Consider the following 24,680-nt stretch of genomic DNA (forward strand, 5'->3'; position numbering starts at 1 on the left):
ACTATATACAGAACCATAGGATTAAATGGAAAATATTGGGCAGGCATTTAATGCCACGTAATCATTAACTTATCACAGCTTTTTTTTCCACACAGTGGTGTTACAATATAAAATATAAAAAATATGCACAAGCCAAACTTAATGACCTTAATGAAAATTGTTTTTGATTAGGATCTGTATTTTTACTGTATTACATTAGAATGTAGTACTTTATTGTAATATACTGTCTGTAACATTGGGTATAAGCTAGCTTCTCAATGTTTGCATGGGTATAAAGAGTTAAAAAAAATGAAAAAGGAGACATTTTATAAGGCCATTAGGAGCCTTTTTTTGTACTGTTTTTGCTGTTAGCAACAGCAGCCGTACACATAGCTGCCCGACTTAATGAAGATAGCACATGCTTAGGGGTCATTTAGCATGCTTACGCTAAATTAGCTTCCTGCTCTCTGGAATTTTGAGGCTGATAAGGGCCTGTGTTTAGCATTATTCCTATTTCCTGAAAACAGAAATTTCTCCAGTCAGTCTTGATCCGTGTTGAAATCATGAACACACTGGGATCACCTACTGTCTACATTCATTGTCCATTTTATACGCTGTCCTGTACTGCTGGTACGAGTGGATCAGAAACAGCAGTGCTGCTTAAACTCTGTGCCCACTCACTGGCCACTGTATTAAATACACCTACCTAGTTGGTACACCTTATAGATGCAAAGTAGCTCATCTGTTTGATTAGCCATTCTTTCCTTCATCAGTGGTCATAGGACTCTGCCCCAGGACCATATTTTTGTTGGTGGACAGTTCTCAGTACGTCATTGACAATGAAGAGTTTAAAAGCTCCAGCAGAACTCACTATTAGTAATGTTTGCTTATTTTGATTTAGGAAATTTCTCCTGTTCTTTTAAAGCATGTTTGACCTTTTCCACTGGGACATAAAGGGAAGGGATGTGTTTGGAGATATTCACAGATATGGCTCTCCCTTGAAGCACTCGGTCCAATGATTTTCATCCGGTCAGAGGCCTTCAATCTGAGCACATTATAGGACTTTTTTTTTTCTCCCCCAGGCTTGCCACAGTCTTACAGTAAAGCAGTCAGCTGATGTGTCCACTGCGTCACAGAGCACTGTTACTTAGTGGTCAAAGATGAAGAGTGGGCAGGAGTGGGAGCCTTAATGGAGTGTAATGAGACAGCTGAGACAGACTGATCCTGAGAGTCATATTATGTGAGTGAATGTAAAAATGCAAAGAGAAAAATGCTAAAGGAGAGCATGGTGCAGTTAGGATGCAGGTTGACTGAGAACGGAGGGAGTAAAACATATTCTTTCTGTGTCTGTGTGGCCGAGATGTTTCTGTGGTGAATGGTGTTGGCTGGAAAGTTGTTTTGCTTCTGTGAAGTGAAGCGAGCCATTGCACAGAACAGCATATTAACTGTTTAATTCACTCAAATGAGTGTACTGAAAACATTGTGGGTGTGGGGTGAAGTACAGAACCTGCTGAGAGCTAAGAAAGCTTTTCATTTTTAAAAGTACGATAACCTGATCATTTAAAGGGGACTTTCCCCCCCCCAACACTGTTCTGGGGTCTTAATGGCAAGTCTATAACACGTTTTGGTGAGAAGGATCAAACAACACAGCATCTTTCTTACTCTGTCTAAACAGCCCTATTCAGAACAGCTGGTTTAAGAGTATGAGCCACAGCTCTTTTCAGCTTAAGAACTCAGCAGTGAAGAGTGAGGAGCAGAAACTCTTGTTTTTAGCCATTTTTACTCGGTTATCATTGTTCTCCATTCTTGTTTTTCCAATATCTAACAAGTACTCTAATATTGTCTTTGAAATTTCACATACAAGCCACATTGGGTGGCACGATAGTTTAGTGGTTAGCACGTTCACCTCTCAGCACTGGGATCTTGGGTTCTAGTCCCATCTGGGGGGGACTTCCATGTTCTCCCCGTGTCTGCGTGGGTTTCCTCCGGGGTCTCCGGTTTCCTCCCAAAGTCCAAAAACATGGAGGGTAGGTGAATTGGCTTCTCTAATAAAATGTCCTGGTGTGTGAGTGAATGAGTGTGTATGTGTGGGAGTGAATGTGTTTGTGCCCAGATATGGATTGTATCGTTCTGAGCAGTGTGTATTGTAAAGCGTCCTTGGGTGTCTAGAAAGGCGCTATATAAGTGTAACGATAGATAGATAGATAAACACTGTATCCAGCGCTTTAAATGGAGATACTCAGGTGAGGAGGTGGGATTCTAAAGGCGCTGCACTCTACATATGATGCAGAACAAAATCAGACTTACTGTTTTCACCCCGTCTTCTCTGACCTAGGCAGCCCACAAAAATAGAAATGTTTTTCACAGTTTGTGGGTTTATTTTTCATGTTATATGCCCATTCAATCCAACTTGGAACTGAGCAAATTCCACAGATGTATCTTTAAAGCAACAATAATTAATATTTTTGCCTTACAATTACAGCTTCATAATCATTTTGGTGCTTCACTGACCTGTAATAGGGAGAACAGAGCCTCAGTTTTAGCTACTCTGGGCTCAGCACTGCAGAAAGTGCACTCTGTAACCTCTGGAGGGGGCAGGATACTCCTATAAGTACAACTAAATAGTAAAAAGCTCTCAAGAATCATCAGTCATTTTTACCACCAACATATTTTTTTATGAAATACATAAATTTTACATGTTTCTCCACAGTGCTATTCACAAAAGATGAAGAATTAAACTCCTTTTAGGTCTCTTAATGAACCAGTTTATGCTCCAAAGAGTGGGACCTCTCACATTGTGGCAGCCATATTCAGTATAGGTTTAACACAGTATTTTCAATGAATCCAAATTAATAAAGCTGTAGGCCATCATTGACTCATTAGTTCATCTCTCATGAGAAATGCTGAGGGTGGGACCGTACCCTGGTAAATTGATAGTTTTGCATTATGGCTCAGCTTCTCCTTCGCCACTACCCTCAAGTAGTCGCATTACTGAAGCTGCCACACCTAGCCTACAGACTGTCTCTTGGATAGTCCCTCGTCCCATCACAAATGAATCAAATCCAGAGACACTTAACCCCCCTCGATTTAGGAACAATACTGGCCCTTTACCTGGAGGGAGCATGCCATATATATTTGTTTGGAAATAATCATGGCCTCAGGTTTGGAGGTGCTAAGTGACAAGCTCACCACTTCACACTTGGCTGCAAACCATTCGAGTGCACATTGGAGGCCTCCTTATGAAGAAGGCAGAAGGATGGCACAGTGGTGCTGCATGTAATGTTCAAATGTCCAATGATTCCAGGCAGGTTCCAGTCCCAACCAGGATGGAGTAGTAACAGTGGCAACATTTTGTTAGCATTCAGCACACCTTACAATGTCCCATATGCCCCACCCACGTTCTGTGCCCCACTTGGTCATTGCCAAATGTCAAAGAAGATGATTTTCGCACAGATGTGTTAGATGCTTTCACGCAATGTTAGAAACATATTGCTGGGGCCTCTCTTCTTCTTCCGTGAAGCCCAGATCCTTGTTGAATTCAGAGACATCAGTGTCAGTTTACGTTCTCTCATTGTCCTGACAAATGCAGCACATCTATATATAGTCATGCACTGGCTATCGTCCAATTACATTGGATGGGGCGTGGCTGGGGCCCAGATGCACACAGCTAAATGGTAGTGGAGTGCGTTTCTGCTGAATCAGTGCAGGTCACAGTGCTGAATATATTACAGTCCAGCATTTTTAGCCACTATGGTGCACAAAATGAATAAGCAATATTTGCTCAACCTTTTTAATAAAATCAAGATGATGAGTTGTTGCAGTCACTCCCAAATCGTACGTTCAGCACTAATGCACATTGTCCCTAGAATTAATGGAACACTTCAAAGAACACGGTTCAATTGCTTTAAAGCCAAACTATGTAGTGTTTTCACCTTAAAATTACAGCTTTAAAATCACTGTGATGCTTTGCAGACCTGTAATAGGGAGAATAGGTACTCTGCTGTTGCAACTCTGTCCTCCGCACTGCAGAAACCTCACTATATAACTTTTGAAGAAGGGTAGGACAAACTCTAGCTCTTGATTAAAGTCATGTCTTGAAATTAAAGGTAGTGACAAACCTTCCTCCTTGATTTCAGGACAGTTCTGTAAAAGGTATTACACTCTGCAAATGTAGGGGGAGCCCAGGAACAGAAATACCAAATCCTACCTAGTGTTCCTTTAAGTACTCTTTATCTGGTGGTGATAGTTTTGGTTTTCTATCAGGTCTTATACAGTTATTAAAAGTCCCATTTTCTCTGTAGAATAGAAGCACTTAGAGTGAGTTGCCTATCCTTTCATTAAAAATGAGAATGGATAAAATGTAGAAAAATCTAGAGCACCAGATCTTTACATATTTATGGGCTTTGGTCTTCGGTCTTCCCGTGGGTACAGAGCCACACAGAACGAGAACAGATTCGTCATGAGCTCTAATCCTCCACAGAGACTGTATTTGGTAGATTTGGTGTTTTTGCTCCTGGACTCCTGCAGTTGCAGAGTGTAATTCACTTGTATAACACTTTCTTGAAGTCATGGAGGAGGGCGGAGTAAAGTGGGGGTGTTTCCTACGCTCATTCAGAATTTACATAGTGTAGTTTCTGCTGTGCTGAGCCTGAAGTAGCAACCGCACAGGCTCTCTTCTCCCTTTTACAGGTCAGTTAAGTATCAAAATTAATTTGAAGCTGTGATTATGAGGTAAAATACTACTTACTGTTCCTTTATAGTTTTCATCTTGCTGAGAAAATAAAAGAAGATCAAGCTTCACTCCTGCTGTAAATCTGAAATAAATCTTAACATCATGGATCTGAAAGGATGTGTAGTCTTCAAGAAACAGAAAATAGAGAAAAAGCTAATTTAAAAAAAAGGTTTAACAGACTGGCCATTCCAGAGCCTAGGCCTCAACATTGCTGAATCTGGCTGTGTTCTTTCGGTATCTGCATAGGTTACCTCCAGGTGCTCCGGTTTCCTCACACAGTCTACAAACACATGTTTGTAGGTGGATAGGCCATGTAGAATTACCCAAAATGTGAGTGTGAAGTGATTGGGTGAGTGTGTGGTGCCCTGTGATAGACTGGGGCCCTGTTCAGGGTGTGTTCCTGCCTTGCGCCAAGTGGATCTGGGAAGGCTCCAGACCCACTGCAACACTGCTCAGGATGAAGCAATTACAGAAGATGGATTAATGAATAAATGGCAAGGTGGTATCTTATACATTCTACTGAAATATGTAAATAAATAAATTCTGTAACCACTTATCCAGTTCCGTGTTGCGGTGCCACAATTTAAATAAATACAATACAATATAACAATGCATAACTGCATCATTTCTTTGATGCAAACACACACTCGGACACTTTTGTGTCGCCAATCCACCTACCAACGTGTGTTTTTGGACTGTGGGGGGAAACCGGAGCACCCAGAGGAAACCCACGCGGACACGGGGAGAACACACTAACTCCTCACAGACAGTCACTCGGAGCAGGACTTGACTTTTCACCAATATTTTCTCGTTTATGTTGTGCCCAATGATACCGGGTAATCTCAGGATCCACCGTGAATCTGAACTGGATTAGTGGTTACAGAGAATAAATGAATGAATGAATGAATGAATGAATGAATGTTGTCATTGCCATTCCCACCTGTTAGCTAGGACTTTCTCAGTCACACACAATGTCATCAACTTAAGAGGATGAGGGCACATGCCTCCCCTCAGACTTTTGTATCCAATTACCACATTTCTTTAAACTGCTAATAGACCTGTAACAATAGCCATTATGTTGTGGTCGATATTGTAATGTATAGCCCTGTCTAGTGTGTTCCTGCTGTCTGTCTCATTTGTCTCCGCCTTTGCTCCTCCCTCTTGTGCCTTCTTTGTGTTCCTGCCCCCTCGTTATCTGTCCCAGGTGTTTCTTGTTTGTGTAGTCTTTTTATAGTCCATGTCAGTGTTTCCTGGTTGTGGGACATTGTGATTGCATGTATGTTTGTGGTTCATGGCTGTATGCAAGATTCTAAGATGCTATGTTTTGGTGTTCTGTTTAGTTTGTGTTCTGCTGATTAGCCTTCTTGATTAGCCTTCTTGTTTAGCCTTGTGTAGTGTTTATCTTATGGTTTAGTGTCTTGCCCCTTTAGATCTGTTCGTGTTTAGTGTTTAGCCCCCTTGTTCAGTGTTTAGCTCTTGTGTTTAGCCATTGTGTATAATGTCCAAGCCTTTGTGTTTAGCCTTGTTGTTTATAGTTTAGCCTCTGTTTTGTGTTCATCGTCTCTGTTTAGTGCTTAGCCTGTTATGTTTTGTTCTTGTTTAGTTTCTCTATTTTTAGCCTTGTTTAGTATTAGTCCCTTTGTTTTGTTTAGTAGTCTTTGTCTAGTTCCCTTTTTGTATTATTTAAGTCTCCTGCGATTACCTCCTCCCTGTTTATTGCTCTTTGACCTCCGCGTGACATGTTACATACCACCACGTGACATATATATTGTCCAATAAATAATTGCAATATGTTATTGTTATGTTAAGACTGTTTTATGCCACTGGTAAAATTATAGATTATATTCCAGGGTCCTGAAGTTATTGCTTTTAGGAGTTTGGGGTGTTCTCCCTGTGTCTGCATGGGTTTCTTACAGATTCTCTGGCTTCCTCAACACACATTGTTAGGTGGATTGGCAACTGAGAGGTGTCCATAGGTGTGAGTGTATGTTGCCCACTGATGCCCTGCACTTAATGATTCCAGGTAGGCTCGGGACTCAGTGACCCTGTTTTGGATAAGTAGTTACAGGAAATGAATGAATGAATGAATAATTTAATGATATAATCATATAGCAAAATAATGCAATTACACCCCTTTAACGAGCAATTAAAATGGTTATTAAGAATATTTACACATAGGAATTGGAATGTTAAAATATCCTAATTGAATAAACCGAATAAAATGAAGTCACTGTTTTCCAACAAATCAAAAAAATGTCTAGTGAATATCCCAGAGAAAACCAGAGAACAGAGTGAGAGGCTAAATTATTGTCGCTAATGTAATTAGTGTGACAGTCCTAACACAAAACCACTCAACACACTTGGAAGAGAATGCTAACAGTGCAGATTTAATAGTTATTCTAGCTATTAGACACTCATGCAGGCCAGCATTGTGCTTCTGTTTAGAGGAGGGAGAAGGTCATCCTGCTCACCACGAGAGGGCAAAATCAGTTGTGCTGTCTTGGACTCCTTGTCCAACCAGTGATCTCCCAACAATAAGGCTAATGCTTAGACCGCTGCGCCACTCAAGAGCCCAGAGATCTCATATTAAATTAACATAATGCAGCAAGCTATACAAGTATAGATATTAAATATGAATACCCCTTGTCACTGTGATGACAGCTCTTGGATTAGTGCGCAGATCAACAAGGCAGTGCTGCTGCTCTTACTGTTTTAACACCATCAGCCTTTATCTGTGGTTATGTCCAGTTCTGGATGTTAATGCCAGCTGTAGCAGAATGATGGAGGTCAGACATTTTTAGACTTATAAATAAAAGATTCCCCGGCTGTATTAAGAATTAAGTACCTGTTTGCTTTTCAAAATGAGTTTCAGAAAAAAAAAATTGGTTTGTGTCATTAATTTCCATACATACATACTTCTCTCTCTCTCTCTCTCTCTCTCTGTACGATTCCCAACATTCCCAGCCCACTTGTTTTTGCCCACTTTACTCCAGCCCTCCCTCCCTCTCACTCTTTTTTTCGGTCTCTCTCATCTCTCTTGTTAAAGTGTGTCTCAGTGTAAGCTCTGAGAGCCCAGCCCACTTTCATAAGACCTCTCTCTCTCTCTCTCTCTCTCTCTCTCTCTCTCTCTACATAGTGAGCCACTCTCTCAGCAGAGACGAGACACACACAGAGAGCTTGAGTGACCAGCCGTTAGTTAGACTCCAGCAGTAAAGGACAAGTTCCAGTCAAGTGGTCAGGATGGATGTTCTGAAGAAGGGATTCTCCATTGCAAAAGAGGGAGTGGTGGCAGCAGCAGAGAAGACGAAGGCCGGAGTGGAGGAGGCGGCTGCTAAAACTAAAGAAGGGGTCATGTATGTGGGTACGTACCCAGCACTACACTTGCTGAGCAACACTCAGCATCACACCGGGTTTAGTTACTCATTCACCCTGGAAATACCTGTGTCCTGCACTCTCATGCAAATAATCAGAAATGGGCCGAATTCAAATTGCTAAACATTCATAGTGTTGTCAGCAAGAAATGAGTATATATATTGTGCAAATAGATGAATTAATTTCTTTCATTTCTTTTTGCAATGTATACCTGTTCTAAAAAGCCTTTCTGATTTCTGCTTTATAATATTATTATATTGTTATATTCAGTGTTAAAGGTTAACTAAAATGTGATATAATGTTAATATAATGTGCTACTTTGGGCTTTGTCCATTTAATTCTTTTTTTTTTTTTTCATTTTATTATTTATTTATTTATTTGTTATTTTTTATGTATTTATTTAATTATTTATTTAGCATGGGAGTGTTGGTATTAAGGATCTGAAATGTTACATCAATTCTTAGGGTGCTAAGTAAACCCACGCATTCTGTCATATGCTGAATTTGGACACTCCTGGTCAAATTACATGTTACTTGTTTGTTTTTTAGGTTAAAAAAATGTCCTGTACTTGGAAGATTATACGTGCTGAGTTTTAAATACAAAAGTTACAGCAGGATTTAGATTTTATGGTGGTTATATATATATATATATATATATATATATATATATATATATATATATATATATATATATATATATATAAATATATATACACAATTGTGTTTTTTTGTGAATTAAAATATTCAGGAAAGTTCTGTATAAGTGGCAAGCAAATAAGGTTGTAAAGTAGGATTTACCCAAGTTTGTACTACCTTCTGCACACGATTATACATTTTCAGAGTTCAAAAGTGTTATATGTGTGTTTCTCAAAGTGCCAATTAATGTCAGTATTGAAGGGTTGTATCTTTTATCTAAATCATGATTTTATTGACACCTCAATTGTTTGCATATTGTAATGGAAACAAGCTCTTTTTTACAGATCATCACTGTCACATCAAAAAGTGGTTTTGGAATTGAAATAGAACTATTACTCTTTTTTTCCCCATTATTTTAATACAATATTTTTGTTTTTATAAAATAGACTTGAATATGCTACATGATATAACTGCTAATATGCTATGACACAACAATGACGTGTTCCATAAATAAATATTAAATGTAAACTACGTTCACCCAAGGGAAAATTTGTAAAACTTTAAAATAAATAAATATATATTTCTAAACACTAAACATTTTCGTGAGCCTTTGATGCCATTTATCTACAAGAGCACTGAGGTAAAACGGGACGTCTATGATTGTGGGCAATTACGGTACTTCCTTCTTGCTTACATTGTGAGGCTAAGTGTATGTTAACGTGGAACTGTGTTTGAGGGGAAAAAAAACTACCGTTGTTTGTACGTGGCTGAAGTTTAACTTGTCTGTGTATTTTTATTCACTGTTTGAATCCTCATTTTGGTTAATACTTTTTAACGTTTTGGGTTCTCACTGTTAAAATATATAAAAATTAACCTAAAAATACTCCAGGTGCCTCTGCCATGAGCAGTGAAAGAGAGAGAGAGAGCTTCATAAACACATCACACTAGTTTCCGTCACGAAACCTGACTGGAGAAATAGCAAATGGTGAAGAAACATCTACTGAATTTTGTAAAAAACTGTATTTTGATTACAATCGTGAACTACTTCTTTAAGCACTGATAATGTAGGCCACTCCATCTAATCCTAATGGTACTGAATGGAGCTCCATCACTTCAACAATTCACTGCTGTGTAACCCAGTGCTGGGGGGGTGGTTAATGTACATCAAGCTGACACCTGGCTTTGAGCATCATGGCTCTGCATGCAGCTGCTCCAGAGTGTCTGATTCTACAGAACGTTTTTTTTTATGCAAGCAGTGTGTGCAGTTCAACAGCTGTGTCCACAATGGGTGCACCTAAGCTGATGAATTTAGTAATTATAAGGGTGTCTACAGATGTTTGAACATGGCGTTCATGTTAATGTGTAGTATCTTATCCCTGTGTTCTGACAATGTAGCATGGACAAAAGACAATCTGATGCGTGTTATTAGATTGTAGACCTGATCTGAGCAGCGCTGAAGGGTCAGAAGGCAGATCAGTGCTTTATCTGCCACATGTATCAGCCACAGCTGGACATAGACAGTGTGCAGTAGCTTGATCTGAGACTCCTGCTGTTTCCCCTGTGCAGTTTCATTATGCTCTGTCCAGCCCTGCGGCTCTGTCTGTACGGCAGCGAGTGGACAGACTGAGAGTGACAAAATCAATGCACACCACAATCATCAGGACACAGCCAGGTCACTAACTAATATTGACCACACCTCTTTCTTTCATATGAAAGGAGACAGAGCTCTTTTAAAATAATTTTATTGACTTAAAGGTAACTTACACAATTGTAATCAAAAACACTTGTTCAAGTTCAAAAGATGTTTCCTCACTATTTGCTATCTCTCCAGTCGGTTTGTGTCCTGGAAACTGGTCTAATGTGTTTATATGCCCCAGTGTCAGTAAACAAGTAAAAAAACAAAGTGGCTCAGTCAGAAATGCTAGGCTTGCTCTCTCTCTGCTCACAGCAAAGAAACTTTCTAAGAGCTTTCTAAACATGGAAAATCATGAAAAGAAATTAGAACATTGCTTTATTCCTGCTCCATAGGTGGGTAATATTGGCTTATTTTTGCTATTTCAGACTATTTAGGTTGGAACCCCCTCTAAATTCTGGAGATTTCTAACTGCATTAAAGTAAACACAGACCAAACTGTGAATAAAACTTTACAGACAAGTTCAACTTCAGCTGACTACAACAGTCATTTATCTCTGCAAACATACCTTTCCTCCTTAAAAGATGCTGAGCTTCTGAAGGTTTGCTGAGTAAAATGCTAATAAACATAAAAATAAAAATCCAAATTTAAAAACACAATACGAACATGTACACAAATGTTTTCAAACCTTTCATTTCTACTTTAAACGTTGCAATAACATCAGGTGCCAGAATGTAATTGATCCACCATTAAAAGTGGAACTTCACTAGCTACCTACCGAGACGTCAGCATACAACTAGTGATGTTTTATGAGGAAACGGGTCATAATACATTAAAACAACATTAAACTAAGATAATATAATCGTTATCATAGTTATTAAAGGACGAAATACTGACATTTGTGGGTCTGTTTCCAACTAGAACTGTGACCCCCTTCCCGAGGCAAAATGGAGAAATGGGATTCACCCTAATTTTGAATATTGTTCCTAGCACTTATATTTCATTTTATAATGTAGTAAACTTTTAGAGTTTGTGTTGCCTAGATCGCACTAAAAATCAGCAGACAAAATATGAGTTGCTTGAAAACGTATACAGTAGGGGCATCTCTGGTCAAATGTTTTGTATATTTGAAAGCAAGTTTTAAGAGCGAACGTCAAGCTTGTTATAATAGAGGGACTGTTTTTGGTGCCATACAGAACCCTTTTCTAATAGGTGCTAAGTAGAACCATCTTTAGCACATTCTAAATCTAAAGAACCTGTCCAATATGCAAAGAACAGTTTAAGCATGTTTAGGGCTGTTTGGGATGCTGCTGACAGGTCATTAGTGATCCATATTGAGGGGAGGAGATATGTGGCTTTGGACGGACACCTTGTGTACATGTGGCTCAAAACTTGGCTTAGAGCTCCATGTACTGGGTAGAAAAGTAGCGCAAGGCCCGGCCAACGGTAAGGCTTTATTCTGTCCTCTTTGTCAAGCTTCAAAAGAAACACCAGATCTTCATTTCTCTTTGTTTGTTGGGATTAGACAATGAGTCATAGCTGGTCACTCTTACTTCAGCTGAGTGTTGCCGTCATTTCCACACTCTTGGTACGGTAGATGTACATTATAATCACACAATGTAAATGTACTTTTAAAAGACAGTGGTATTAAAGTCCAGTTGTGTTCCCTAAAGGTACGTTACACTGTCTTCTCCAGGAGAGGTGAATATTTGTAACATTTCATTACGGAACTGTGTAAAATAAAAGAGCATTATTTTATTCCCAGAGAGGAAATGGGGAATATGATATCAACACAATTTAAAAATCTACAAATATAATAGAATGAGGGTACAATGTTCTTTAGCTAAAGGTACGAATGCATAACATTGAGGTTACCACCAGAGTGACAGTTTTTCTGACAGTGCAGAGTTGTTTACAATTTTTACCATACTACAGAGGTAGACCAATATACTGCTAGGAGTCTTGCCCAAGGACTCTTACTGGTGTAGCATAGTGTTTCTGCCTGAGAGGGGCAGTGAACCCCAGTCTGTGATGTGAAGGGCAGCAGTATTGCTCACTACATGACACAAACCATTTGGTTTTTGGAGATTATATTTCCTAGCAGTAGTTCTCTGACCTTATCAAATTTATGTTGTATTTTGTTTTACATTTATTGAACCAAGAAAGAATGTAATCAATACTGTTCATCCTATGTAGGTCAGTGTCATTATGTAGCAAGTGTCATATTCCTGAAGGGAGTTGGGAGGGGGGTCTAATTACAAGCAATCAGGGACTTACAGACGTTGCTTTTGTAAGGATGGCAAGCAACAAGACTAGTACATTATAAAAAAAATGTTATTTTTACCCAGTCATTATAAATATATACACTGAACAATCACCGGATTAAGAATGCCTACATTGTATCTACAGTCACTGTCCATTTTATCACTTCACTGACCATACAGGATCACAATTACAGACTGTCTACTTCCTCTGCATACATTCTTATCCCCATTTCACCCTGTTCTTCAGTGGTCAGGACTCACACACGATCAGCACAGGGCAGGCATGATTTTGGTGGTGCTGGTGTGACACTGACTTGGTGGTGTGTTAGTCTGTGTTGTGCTGGTAAGAGTGGATTAGACACAACAGTGCTGCTGGAGTTTTTAAAACCTGTGTCTGTCCATTTGTGCTGGTTATCCTCCAGTCCTTCATCAGTGGACACGGAATGCTGTTGGCTGCATATTTTGGCAGTCCAATTTTAGTAACACTGCTGTGTCTGACACATTTGTATCAGCATAACACACACCTACCACACCACTTACCTGGCTATCCCCTGACAATTTTGGGGGAACCGGGCTTGTAACAGGAACATTGCTGGTTCGATTTCTAGAGTAGGTCTTGACGGAAGTGCCCTTGAGCAAGGCACCTAACCCCCCAACTGCTCCCCTAGTGTTCAATAGAGTGTGTGAAAATGTGTTTCACTACACGGATTGGGTTAATTGTGGAGAACAAATTCCGGTGTGTGCAAGCACCTTGGCCAATAAAGTGATTCAAAATCATCAATATGGCAGTGTCCTACATACCTGTCCTGTGCTGGTCCTATAGAGGTCCTGAGGATTGAAGAACAAGGTGAAAGGAGGCTAACAATGTATGCAGAGCAACAGATGTGCTATAGTTTGTAATTGTCGAACAATTGCAGAGTGCTCCTCTATGGTCAGCTGAAGTGAGAGTATGGACAGTGTGTTTAGAAACAAGGTGTTGGTGGCTGATTTGTGTATGGCTTTTTTTCCTAACACCTGGACCTTTGAAGTCATTACATTTTCCAGCACATGGCGAGTCTGCATGATGGAAAACGTCCATTTCTCTTTGTACCATTTCCCCTACCTTGGGACATGAAAAATGAGCAGAAAGGGCAGAAGTGGCAACACACATTCTGTCATACTGTCTGGTCTTAGAGACACTCAGACCTCTTACAAGCTTTACCAGTGCTGCTGTTTCATTATCTGAACTACGTCATGCCTTAACATGCAGCGGGTGTTAATGTGTAAGTGTGTGTTGCACTGGTAAAAGTGGACTAATAACTTATCTCTGCCTATTTCACAAACTATTAGGTGTACATATAAATTTTAAAGTAGTTTTTATGTTGCATATAATGCATGTAATTTAACATTCAAATATTCTTCTGCCCTGTCATTTTATTGTCAATTTTGCGTAGTATTAAAATGACAATTGTCATTTTTTTCAACTAAATATAACCTAAAAGTAAGTAGTTAGAAAGTGGGAAATGAGAAGGATTTATTTGTTTCTGCATCGATTATGATTTCCTTCAGGGAAAAGGCACTACAAATCATGTGCATTAGTATTGTATCCAAAAGAATGTGTGAGTTTTGGTTTAGATGATTTATTGATAGCACTGAGAATGATCCACCACTCAAATAATGCCTTCTCTGAGGTGGCCATGTAGGGGCCCTGACTATTACACAATAATTCTTTAAAACTTATTTGTACACTTTCTACTTTATGTAAGAAAGTACATGAAATTGAATATGACAGTCCTCTGATACAAATCAATAATGGGAACTTATCGATCCAATCTGCACTCACTCACTCGGAAAAAACAGAGAACATCCTGCGATACTGGAAGCCTCATGCATATTTTATACAGTGATAGAAAACAAGGCAGGGCCAAGAAAGCTCTGATCATCATTGGTACTTGATGACCCCTTGATGGTCCACATGCCGCCGCCTCCCGCTCCCTCCATATAGATCCACCACAGAGCAGGTATGATTATGGTGGTAGATCATTCTCAGCACTGCAGTGACACTAATGTGGTACTGGTATGTTAATGTGTATTGCTCTGGTACTAGTCGATCAGACCCAGCAGTGCTAATCGAGATTTCTAAACATTGTGCCCACTCACTGTCCACTATATTAGACACATCTACCTTATTGGTCTTCTTTGTACATGCAAAGTCTAAAATGGATTGTGTTAGTCGTCCTCTAGTCCTTCATCAGTTGCACAGTGGTGTTTACAATTCCAGTAGCACTGTTTTGTCTGATCCACTTATATTAATATGCTTCAGAAAATATTAGGTCTGAATTTTCAAAATAGTTAAATAACATGCTTCATCTCTTTATTAATTTGCTTTGATTCTGTTAAAAAATAATAATTTAGTTACGTCCTCAAGGCCTCCAGTGATCTGTGGATGATCTATATTTAGCACAATACTATCCTCTTTAATCAGTTGGGTGGACTCTGGCTCACAGTGTGGAGTTGTTTGATTTAATGAAGCCCTGAGAGATTTAGAAGTGACATCACAGCTGGAGTCCACTCGGCGAGTCTGTCGCTTGCATCTTCTTTATTAACCACAGTATGAACCTCAAAAATATCCAGCTTCTCCATGTTTTTTTCTGAGCTGTGAGGGACATGTGTGCTTTGATGTTAAAGGAGCCCATTGTTAGGGAGAATGAGGACAAAGCTTCATTTGAGAAGGCAGTGTGTATTACAGAGCGTGTGCGTGTCTGATGTGGTTTTGTTTGCTGTGGGATGAGAACCCAGGCTTGTTCTGCTGATCGCTGGCATGAGAGATGGACCATGCCTCAGATGCCAGGAGGCTGTTTAGACTGGGCTTTGTTCAAAACAGGACAGAATTTGGGTCCAGTTCCTTAAACGTCCTTAAAAAAAAGGGAGTGTGTCATGAAATATCTAATTTTGTCACGATCAGATCTGTATATTGGAATACCCTTAAGAATTATGAATGTGAAGTACAGGTAAATACATACATAACCCTGTTTCGAAAACAATTTGGACATTGCAAAATGAAAGAATGCAATGATATACAAATGTTTTAAAGACGTTGGTTAGCTGTGAGTAGTACGAAGATGTGGTATCAAAGTTAAAACTGACAAGATGTATTGATTATTTTAAAAGAATATGGGTCCATTTTAATGTGATTCCAGCAACATGTTTTGAATTTTCTTTTAATAACACTCTGTTATAATTTAGGAACTGTGGAGACCAGTCGTTGCATTTTTGAAAGTTAAATGTTGTCCCTTTCTTGCTTGATACTAGATTTCAGCTGTTTTTAATGGGTGACAGGCCTGGACTGCAGGCTGGCCAGTTTATTGTCCTCTTTTAATACTGAGCCATGCTGTTACAATACATGAAGAACGTGATATGGCATTATCTGTACAATATACAATTGATATACAGTGTAGATGAACATCAGAAGAGAGGGCCTAAGTGGAGCAAAACTATTTTATAGTCTAGCAAAGAGTGAACTGACTATACTACATCATCAAAACATTCAAGGCTGACTTCAGCTGAAGACAGAGATGAGTCCAAGTGCTCTCATGAACAGTAGCCAGTTAAACAAGCAAACTAAACTGCTTTTTTATATGTCAACAATGTGTCCTTTATGTCTTCGTCACAGGTACAAAGACAAAGGAAGGCGTGGTCACAAGTGTGAACACAGGTAAAAAAAGATATTAATAAAATAACAAGGCCTACCACCACAACATATTTTAACATGGTTTACATACAGGTCTTTGTTGTGAATTCTAAGGAAATGTTCCCTGTGTGTAGTTGCCCAAAAGACGACTGAGCAGGCCAATCTTGTGGGGGATGCGGCGGTAGCCGGTGCAAACCAGGTGTCAGAGAAGACAGTGGAGAGTCTGGAGGGTGTGATAGCATCTGCTGGACTGGTCAACCCGGTAAAAACACACAATAACACTAACTTGTCCTCTGCTAAAAGTTCCAATAGGTTTATAATAATTGTAGAAGAGAACTGAGCTCCTTGGTGCAAAAATAAGTGTTTAAAAAATTAGGAATTTCTGAGTTGGTTTTGAGTGAGCGGCAGATATTATCTGTACTATTTATTCACCATTTGTTTGCCACATAATAGCATCTGATGCTAACTTGATTGTTTTTTTTTTCTCCTTAACAATTACTCGAAAAAAATGGTGTTATCTAAAAAGATTGGTTTGTAAAAACAAAACTGTTTTATATGTTTTATCGTTTTAAAATGTAGTCGTTTTATTTTATTTTATATTCATATTAATTAGGTAGGATGAACAGAATATTTTTCTTATGACCTGCAAACCCCCTCTTGGACACCTGCTATTCTAACATAAAGGGAGCTATCCTAAGCTAATCCTTTAAAGATCAGATTTTTTTTTACATTTTTCTAGACAGGAATGTTTTAATTTACAACCACCAAGTGCCCCACTCTCCATCTTGCTACATTGCACAGACAATGGAGCTTTTAAAATATCACTAGGGAGTAATTTTACCATTGTGATGCTCCACTGACCTGAAATAGGGTGAATATACCGTTTGTCTTTGCTACTCTGGGCTCAGCGCTGTAGAAACTGCACCATGTATATTTTGGAGGAGGTTAGGAAACCGTTCTGACTACCTGCCCCTCCCCCTTGATTTCAAGACGGTGCTGTAAAAGTGAATTACACCCTGCAATTGTAGGGGGAGCCCAGGTGCAAAAATACCAAATCTTACCTAGTGTTCATTTAAGGGCCAAATATTGAGAGGCTACAGTGACAATTAACTACACACAGAATAGGTTACATATTTTAAAAGTATATGTGCATATTAGGGGCGGCACGGTGGTGCAGCAGGTAGTGTCGCAGTCAGACAGCTCCGGGGACCTGGAGGTTGTGGGTTTGATTCCCGCTCCGGGTGACTGTCTTTGAGGAGTGTGGTGTGTTCTCCCCGTGTCCGCGTGGGTCTCCTCCAGGTGCTCTGGTTTCCGCCCACAGTCCAAAAACACACATTGGTAGGTGGATTGGCGACTCAAAAGTGTGAGTGTGTGTTGCCCTGTGAAGGACTGGCACCCCCTCCAGGGTGTATTCCCGCCTTGCGCCCAATGATTCCAGGTAGGCTCTGGACCCACCGTGACCCTGAACTGGATAAGCGCTTACAGATAATGAATGAATGTGCATATTAAAAATCTTTTTTTTAGATTACTCTGTTCTCTACTAATAACTAATAGTAGAATAATTAATAACACAAAAGGTATTAAAATATATATTACTTTGTAAATGGTTAACTCTACACTGAACACAGAAAAGTGTTCTCATATGTAGGTTTTATTTTACAAGCAAAACAATCCATGCCATCTCCAGTAGCACTGCTGTGACTGATCCACTCACACCAGCGCAACACATGCTAACACATCACCATCCAACGTCAGTATCACTGAACCTCTGAGAATGATCCACAACCCAAAACATACCTGCTTTCTGATGGTACTGTGGGGGCCCTGGCCATTGAAGGGCAGAGCAACAGGTGGACTACAGAGTGTAATTGTAGAACTACAGAGTGCACATACATGGTTAGTGGAGCTGATAAAATTGGCAATAATTGTGTAAACAAGGAGGTGATCTGAAGGTTTTGTCTGATCAGTAGATACTCCACACAAAGTTGGACTCCATCATCTCATTGGAATATAATGTAATATAAAGGTCAACTGGTGTGTGCAGATAATGACAAGAAATGAAAAACAAGACACAAACATTTCTTCAGATAATCAGTGAACTTCCACATCTGGCCAGAGTCTGTAGAAGGCTATTGAGTAAGACAAAGCAAATGAAATGATATTTTCTAATAAAAAAAATTGATCTCACTCATGGATCAACAAGGACGATTTTAGCATTCCCCTGGTGTCTGAGACTCAGTCTGGCTCTTGTGACAGGACTGCCGGGACAGGGGTGACTGTCTGCATTGTGATGAGAGGAGCATGTGCCAGCCCTGTTGAAAGCTTTGTTTCAGCTGAAATCTGGCTGTAAGTTTGGGGGGTTATGTTTAACCTGTTTTTACATTGTTCCTCCTTCAGTTAAACTCCCTCTATTACCATGATGGAAAAAAAGAATGCTAGTCAATGCTTCTTTACAAACTACCACCAAAATATCACTGGAGCTCAACACACTCGGAGGAGAACCTTAATTAAAGTCTAGGGTAAATGTAGGCCCAAGAGCATGCCATAAAACATTGTAGAGTATTATTGTTCATTAAACACCTTTTTTGCACCTGGGCTCCCCCTGCTGTTGCAGAGTGCCTTTTTACGGCATTGTCCTGATATCAAAAGGGAGGTGGTATCCTACCCTCCTCCAAAGTTACACAGTGCAGTTTCTGCAGTGCTGAGCCAAGATTAGTGACAACAGAGGCTCTTTTCTGCCTATCACAGGTCAGTGGAGCATCACAATGATGTTGAAGCTGTAAGTTTTAAGTAAAAAAGCAGTTTGGTGTAAAATGAGTAGGTGTTTTTTTGTCCACTACACTGATCAGCCATAACCAATTTCTGCACTCATTGTCCTTTTTATCAGCTCCACTGATCAAACAGGAGCTCTTTGTATTTCTGCAATTACAGATTGTAGTCCATCTGTTGCTCTGCATACTTCATACACCTGCATTCACCCTGTTTTAAAGCTCAAGACCAAGGGCAACTATTATCTGAGTGGTGGACCTTTCTGTTCACAGCACTAACACTGACATGGTGGTGATGTGTTGGTGTGTGTTGTGCTCATATGATTGGATCAGACACAGCAGTGCTGCTGGAGTTTTTAAATCACTCACTGCTGGACTGAGAATTGTCCACCAACCAAAAATCTATGGGCTATTCATGGGCTGTAAGCTCTGGGCTGAGAATTTAACTCTGTTTTTCATTACATTTTTATTTCTTCTTTTTTAGGCAGAGCTGTCTAAGACTGAAGGAGAAGCACAGCAGCCTAAAGATGCAGGACAGTAGGTAAGAGAGAAGAGGGGAAATAAAGAGAGAAAGAGAGAGGAACAAAAAAATCAGACACAGAGGTGGTAATAAATTTACAGAGAGCAGAGAGAGATAGAGGGTGTGGTTGGTGGAGGAGGCGTCAGGGACAAAAATAAGGGTAAATAAAGATAAACATTGCCAAGGTAGATAAAAGGTGAGGTGACTAAAACAATGTTCCCTCAGGATGTGTTCACATTACCAGGTGATTTTCATATGTGGTCTTAGATCAGTTACATATCTGCTACATTGCCATGTGACCTTGGAATTATTGTTTGTTTTTTTCCAATGTCAGCGATTATGCACTTAGCGTATTAAAGGCCAAATACACGAATCTGGAGAACTACTGTTCTCAGGGCAAAACAAGCTCGGTTTTGTGTTAAATCAGAAGCTCCAAAATATGTATTTAATCATTTTTATTTCTTTATTCCTCGGGGACAATACACATCAATCAACATTTGTAAGATGGACCTCTATGTTTGAGTAAGAAGCTGACAGTGACAAGTTTAACATTTTAATAATGTTATGAATTACCACAAAATCTAATTTAAAACTCCAGCTGTTTAATTTTGTGGCACTTTCGATATGTGTTTTACTTTCAAAGTTAGTGGTCAGAGTCAGTTCCTCCTTAAATAATGCAACTGTAAAAATAAGTCAATGTTACCCACCCATGGAGCAGGAATAGAGCAACATTCTCATCTCCTTTCATGCTTTTCAACGTTTGGAGGTCTCTATACCGTCCAAATGCCTCCAGAAACAATTTATAGGCTGTGCCTGAACCAGAGACACTTTGAGAGAGCTCCTGAGTCATTTAAGGAAGAGACAATTAGTTTGTGTATTATTTTCTGAGCCAGGGCTGCATACAAATACCTGACCTTTTTTCCAGGACACAGACAGGAGAGCTAGCAAAAAGTGAGGAAACATTCTCAGACTTTAATAAAGTGCATTGGAGTAAAACTGTGAACGTCACCTTTAATACCTCATTTTTGGGTGTTTTTCTTTCTTTTTTTTAATTAAATAAAATGACTGTTGTCATTTTAAATACTACTCAACCATTACCATAAAATTACCCACGACAAAAGAGTGGGAGAAAGTTTGAATTATGAATTACAGTTATGTTGCACAAAAATAATTGTACAGTTAATACAATGTGAACCCAGCCTTATTCTCCTTCTCAGTTTTCCTGAGGTGTTTCCTCTCTTTTTCAGGGTTGTTTCTCTTCGGATGCTTCCCTCCTTAGCGTGACCTGCTGGATGTCAAGTTGGAGCGTCCATATTCACGACTGTCCACACCTTTCCACAATCTGTATTCTGACCCCCACAACGGTGGAGCCAATAGTGTGTTCTGAAGCTTTAAGGCTCTAAAGACACAGTTAAAAATACTCCTTACATACTGTTTCCTCAGAGTTTGTGAGCAGGAATGTCATGTAATTGTCACAGTTTAGTACAGCATTCTGCCACCTGCCCACTCACATACTAACACTTATCTGTCTTTTCATATCAGACACACACCCTTCACCTCCCTGTCTCCTCCCATTGTGTCATCAGCCCTTTAATGATGGTGGCCATAAACCATAGCAGAATAGGAACTACAGCTGCAAATGACAGCTTTAGAACTGTGGAGTAATACAAATGCAGCCATCACAAATTAATATGGTGTGATATAGACCCCAGATGCCATGTAAATTTAATAGAGGAAGTGCTTGACATTAATTATGATTGGCTGATACATTCGCTATTATACAGAAGGCTCAAACTGGTTGACAAACAAAACTAAACCCAATGTCATTGGTCGATTTCACTCCACAACACCGTCCTTCACCTGCATTCTGATGACATCAATAGCTGGCTCTGGGTCATGCCCACTTTCACCCAGGTCTCCAATGTTAGAAAAACCAGTTCCTGTAAAATAGACCACAGCTCCATAGCTGGTATCATTTGGAGCCTCAATTTATAGACTTCATAAAGAAAAAGCACTCTTCAAAAATCAAAATCACAGGGGTATACCACAGGTCAGAAATGAATAGAAATGCATTAGTGTAAATGTAAGTATATTCTTTACGTAAAAAGATGCAAATGTAAGATTTTGATTGGCACTGACATCAAAGAGAGCATGTTCGGCTTTAAAATCCCTCAACACTGACATCTCTTACTTAATGTATCCCAACCAAACAGTGAGTGCTCTCCTCTGTGAGCACCAATGACATTGTGTTAGTGGCATTTTGGAGTTAATTTGTCTTGGAAACTTGTGCTAGCCTTCAAACTTCCCAACTGGTAGCAGTGTATGACCGGGAAGATGTAACTAAAGGGTCTCCCAGGACATAACCCCATACCCCTTTAGAACCAACCTGAATTCATTCTGAGGCCTTCATCTCATTGGTTCTTGTTCCAGCTCCATTCCATTGTCCACCCCACCGATTTCTCTCCACAGTTATTTGGCAGAAGCATATGAAAATACATATATACCAACACAGCAGTGAAAGTCATACTTCCACTCAGCTAACACCTCCCATTTAATTTCTGTTTGTGCATTGTTGTAACACCTTGTGTTTAAGATTAGCTTGAGCTTTAAGCTACTGAGAGCCTGTTTGTCTTATTAACCTCGTGAACTAGTGCCTGACACCTTACAGAGAAATGAAATACAGCTTTTGGGGAGGAATGTAAAGAAGGTACAGCAACATTCCAGTAAAAGCACCGCCTTGGCCTAGTCTTTTTGTAAGTAACTGATACGGTCACTGGGTTTTTCCATGGTTTCTGACCATGCAGAAAGCACAGACTTGACAGGAACGCTGGTGTCTGTTGTAACTAACCTGTAATGTGCAACAACATTGAGTTGGCTTGAGAGTGATCAGTATTGTAAGTCTTGTTAGTTGTGTTAAAGCACAGTTGTTTTTAAGTATACTGCACCTAAAGCTACTCAGCTGATTTATTACTAAAACAGCCTGCTATCCCTTCTGCTGCTGGAAACAGAAAGAGAAAAGTCATTAATATATTGATGTATTCAGTTATTGAGGTACTAAAATATTGAGGTGCTCAGCTCATATTGAGGTATGGAAAATATTGATGTCCTGGGATATAGAGGTATGGTTATACTGAGGTATTGATATAATGACGTGCTGAGATATTGATGTACAGAAATATTGAGGTATTGATATACTTACGTACTGATATACTGAGACATTGAGCTACTGATATATTGAGAATGAACAAGATCTGCAAAAGCCTTGCATGTTGCCTTAGACACTGTACACTAACCGATCATAACTGCGTCTGTGACTCATTGTCTGTAATGACCTTCAGGCTGTCTCTTTGTTTTTTGGAATATCGTGACTATAATAAATGTTTTGTTAAAAACCAAAAAATACCCATCAGTGTTTTTCCTTTTCAACAATTTAGCAGAATTAACCCAGAGAAAGATGTTCATGTAGTTAATTTATATTAGCCTTAAAATATGCTCACAATGAGACAATATATAAAAAGCACATGCACAGATGTGGAGTCGGGGCAGTCTTACCAACACCACAATATTGATCATTTTGACCTAAAATTAACTATATGAACAGCTATGTGTATTTACTGAAGAAAAAGGTATTAACAATATTGCATTACATACCAATTTGGAACCATCAAAACACTTAATATATACTGAGTATATAGTCAAGTTATTTTTGCCAATCTTCTTATGCAATTGAATGATATTTTTCTGAGCTAGATCAAAGTATTTACAGATCTGAGATTGTGAAAAAGAGGACACGTCTTGGGGGGGCGGGGGTTATGAGATCTTAGCTGAATCTATGTGTGCTTTTAGGTCTTTTACACCTTTATTTGCTACACATGGGAAAACCCGGGAATTTCTTTTTTAATTCATCCGAGAACTTACATTTACGTTTCGGCATAGCTGCTCGAGATGAGGGTAGGTACATGAGCTTTTCCTGACGTAAACAAGGACTACTGACGTGCAGACTGACCAATTAAATATTTACAGAGAAGGTCATCGACCAATAACGGTAGCTCTGCAGTCAGACCGTCCAATCAGAAGATTTTAGACTACTTCACCACGCCCCCTTCTCACTCACGCGAACCAATCGGAGTAGGGGAGAACGGGACTAGTTTGTGAACGAAACGCTTCTCGAAGTTCTATGTAAACTCTAGAAAAACAAAATCCCGGACGTTTGTGAGATTCCGCCCGGACATTTTTTTTAAGTCTAAAAAAGAGGACATGTCCGGGTAAAAGAGGACGCCTGGTCACCCTAATTTAAAAGACAATAAGTGTATTTAACATAAAAATAGATGTCCCTTACACTAACAAAAAGACCATGTCATAATAAAAGTCACTAATGCAATGCCAAAAATCACATAAAGACAGACTGGCTATATCATGATTTTTGGCACTTTTCCATTCACAGTCCATCTTACAGATTTTTCCTTCTTTACTTTCTATTGTTATTCTTTGTCAGTTAGATAGTAATTAACTTGTTAATTTGAATTAAATTGCAAAATTAATTAATTTTCAGGATAACAATTGTATATGAGGCCTACTCATTTTTGTATGTCTCAAAGTTGTTGGTAACATTTGTATTACTTTATTATTTTTTTTAATCAGTTTGAGGAGATTAAAACCTAGCTAGATGTTGTCCATAGGACACCTCTCTAAACAGTCTGATGATGGTGGACCAGCAGTGGCCTACAGTCAGTGGAGTACCAGGCTTTTTCAGTGGACTGATATATGCTTGCTGTCTAGGTGATACCATATTATATTTTAAATGCATTAGAAGAGTGGTGAAAATAATATGATTAATATACTCCGTATATGTTAAAGGCAACATGCACTATTTTAAAAAAAGAAGCAACTTTTTTTTATATAAAATTTTGAGGTTGTTTTCAAACCATTAGCTAGCTAGAGAGGGAGCAAACAGATGGAATCAAACTGGGCGTATTTACGTTGTCACTCTTTACAGACAAAGGCATAGTACAACAAGTTCACCTTGATTGTTTGGAACATAAAGGAGGAGTAACCATGAAAATGGAAAACTGAGAGCCACCCTGCCCCTAGGGCTGCTTTAGTATTC

The 24,680-nt window shown here is 39.3% G+C and overlaps 1 protein-coding gene across 3 annotated transcripts; it reads left to right on the forward strand.

The window, feature by feature from the left end:
• Positions 1 to 1,199: 1,199 nt before the first annotated feature.
• sncga (synuclein, gamma a) lies at positions 1,200 to 22,963 on the forward strand. 3 transcript variants are annotated; one of them, XM_066680057.1, is made up of 7 exons: positions 5,972 to 5,987; positions 6,659 to 6,734; positions 7,848 to 8,072; positions 16,268 to 16,309; positions 16,420 to 16,547; positions 19,538 to 19,594; positions 20,821 to 22,963. In XM_066680057.1, exons 3-6 carry the CDS (start codon positions 7,952 to 7,954, stop codon positions 19,592 to 19,594), a joined length of 348 nt encoding a protein of 115 aa, XP_066536154.1. In that variant the 5' UTR covers positions 5,972 to 5,987; positions 6,659 to 6,734; positions 7,848 to 7,951; the 3' UTR covers positions 20,821 to 22,963. The 3 variants fall into 3 exon arrangements, with proteins under 3 accessions (XP_066536156.1, XP_066536154.1, XP_066536155.1); XM_066680059.1 differs by lacking the exons at positions 5,972 to 5,987; positions 6,659 to 6,734 and adding an exon at positions 1,200 to 1,219; XM_066680058.1 differs by lacking the exon at positions 5,972 to 5,987 and having other exon boundaries at positions 6,643 to 6,734.
• Positions 22,964 to 24,680: the final 1,717 nt, after the last annotated feature.

Source organism: Hoplias malabaricus, chromosome 8, assembly GCF_029633855.1.
Source record: "Hoplias malabaricus isolate fHopMal1 chromosome 8, fHopMal1.hap1, whole genome shotgun sequence".
Lineage (NCBI taxonomy): Eukaryota > Metazoa > Chordata > Actinopteri > Characiformes > Erythrinidae > Hoplias > Hoplias malabaricus.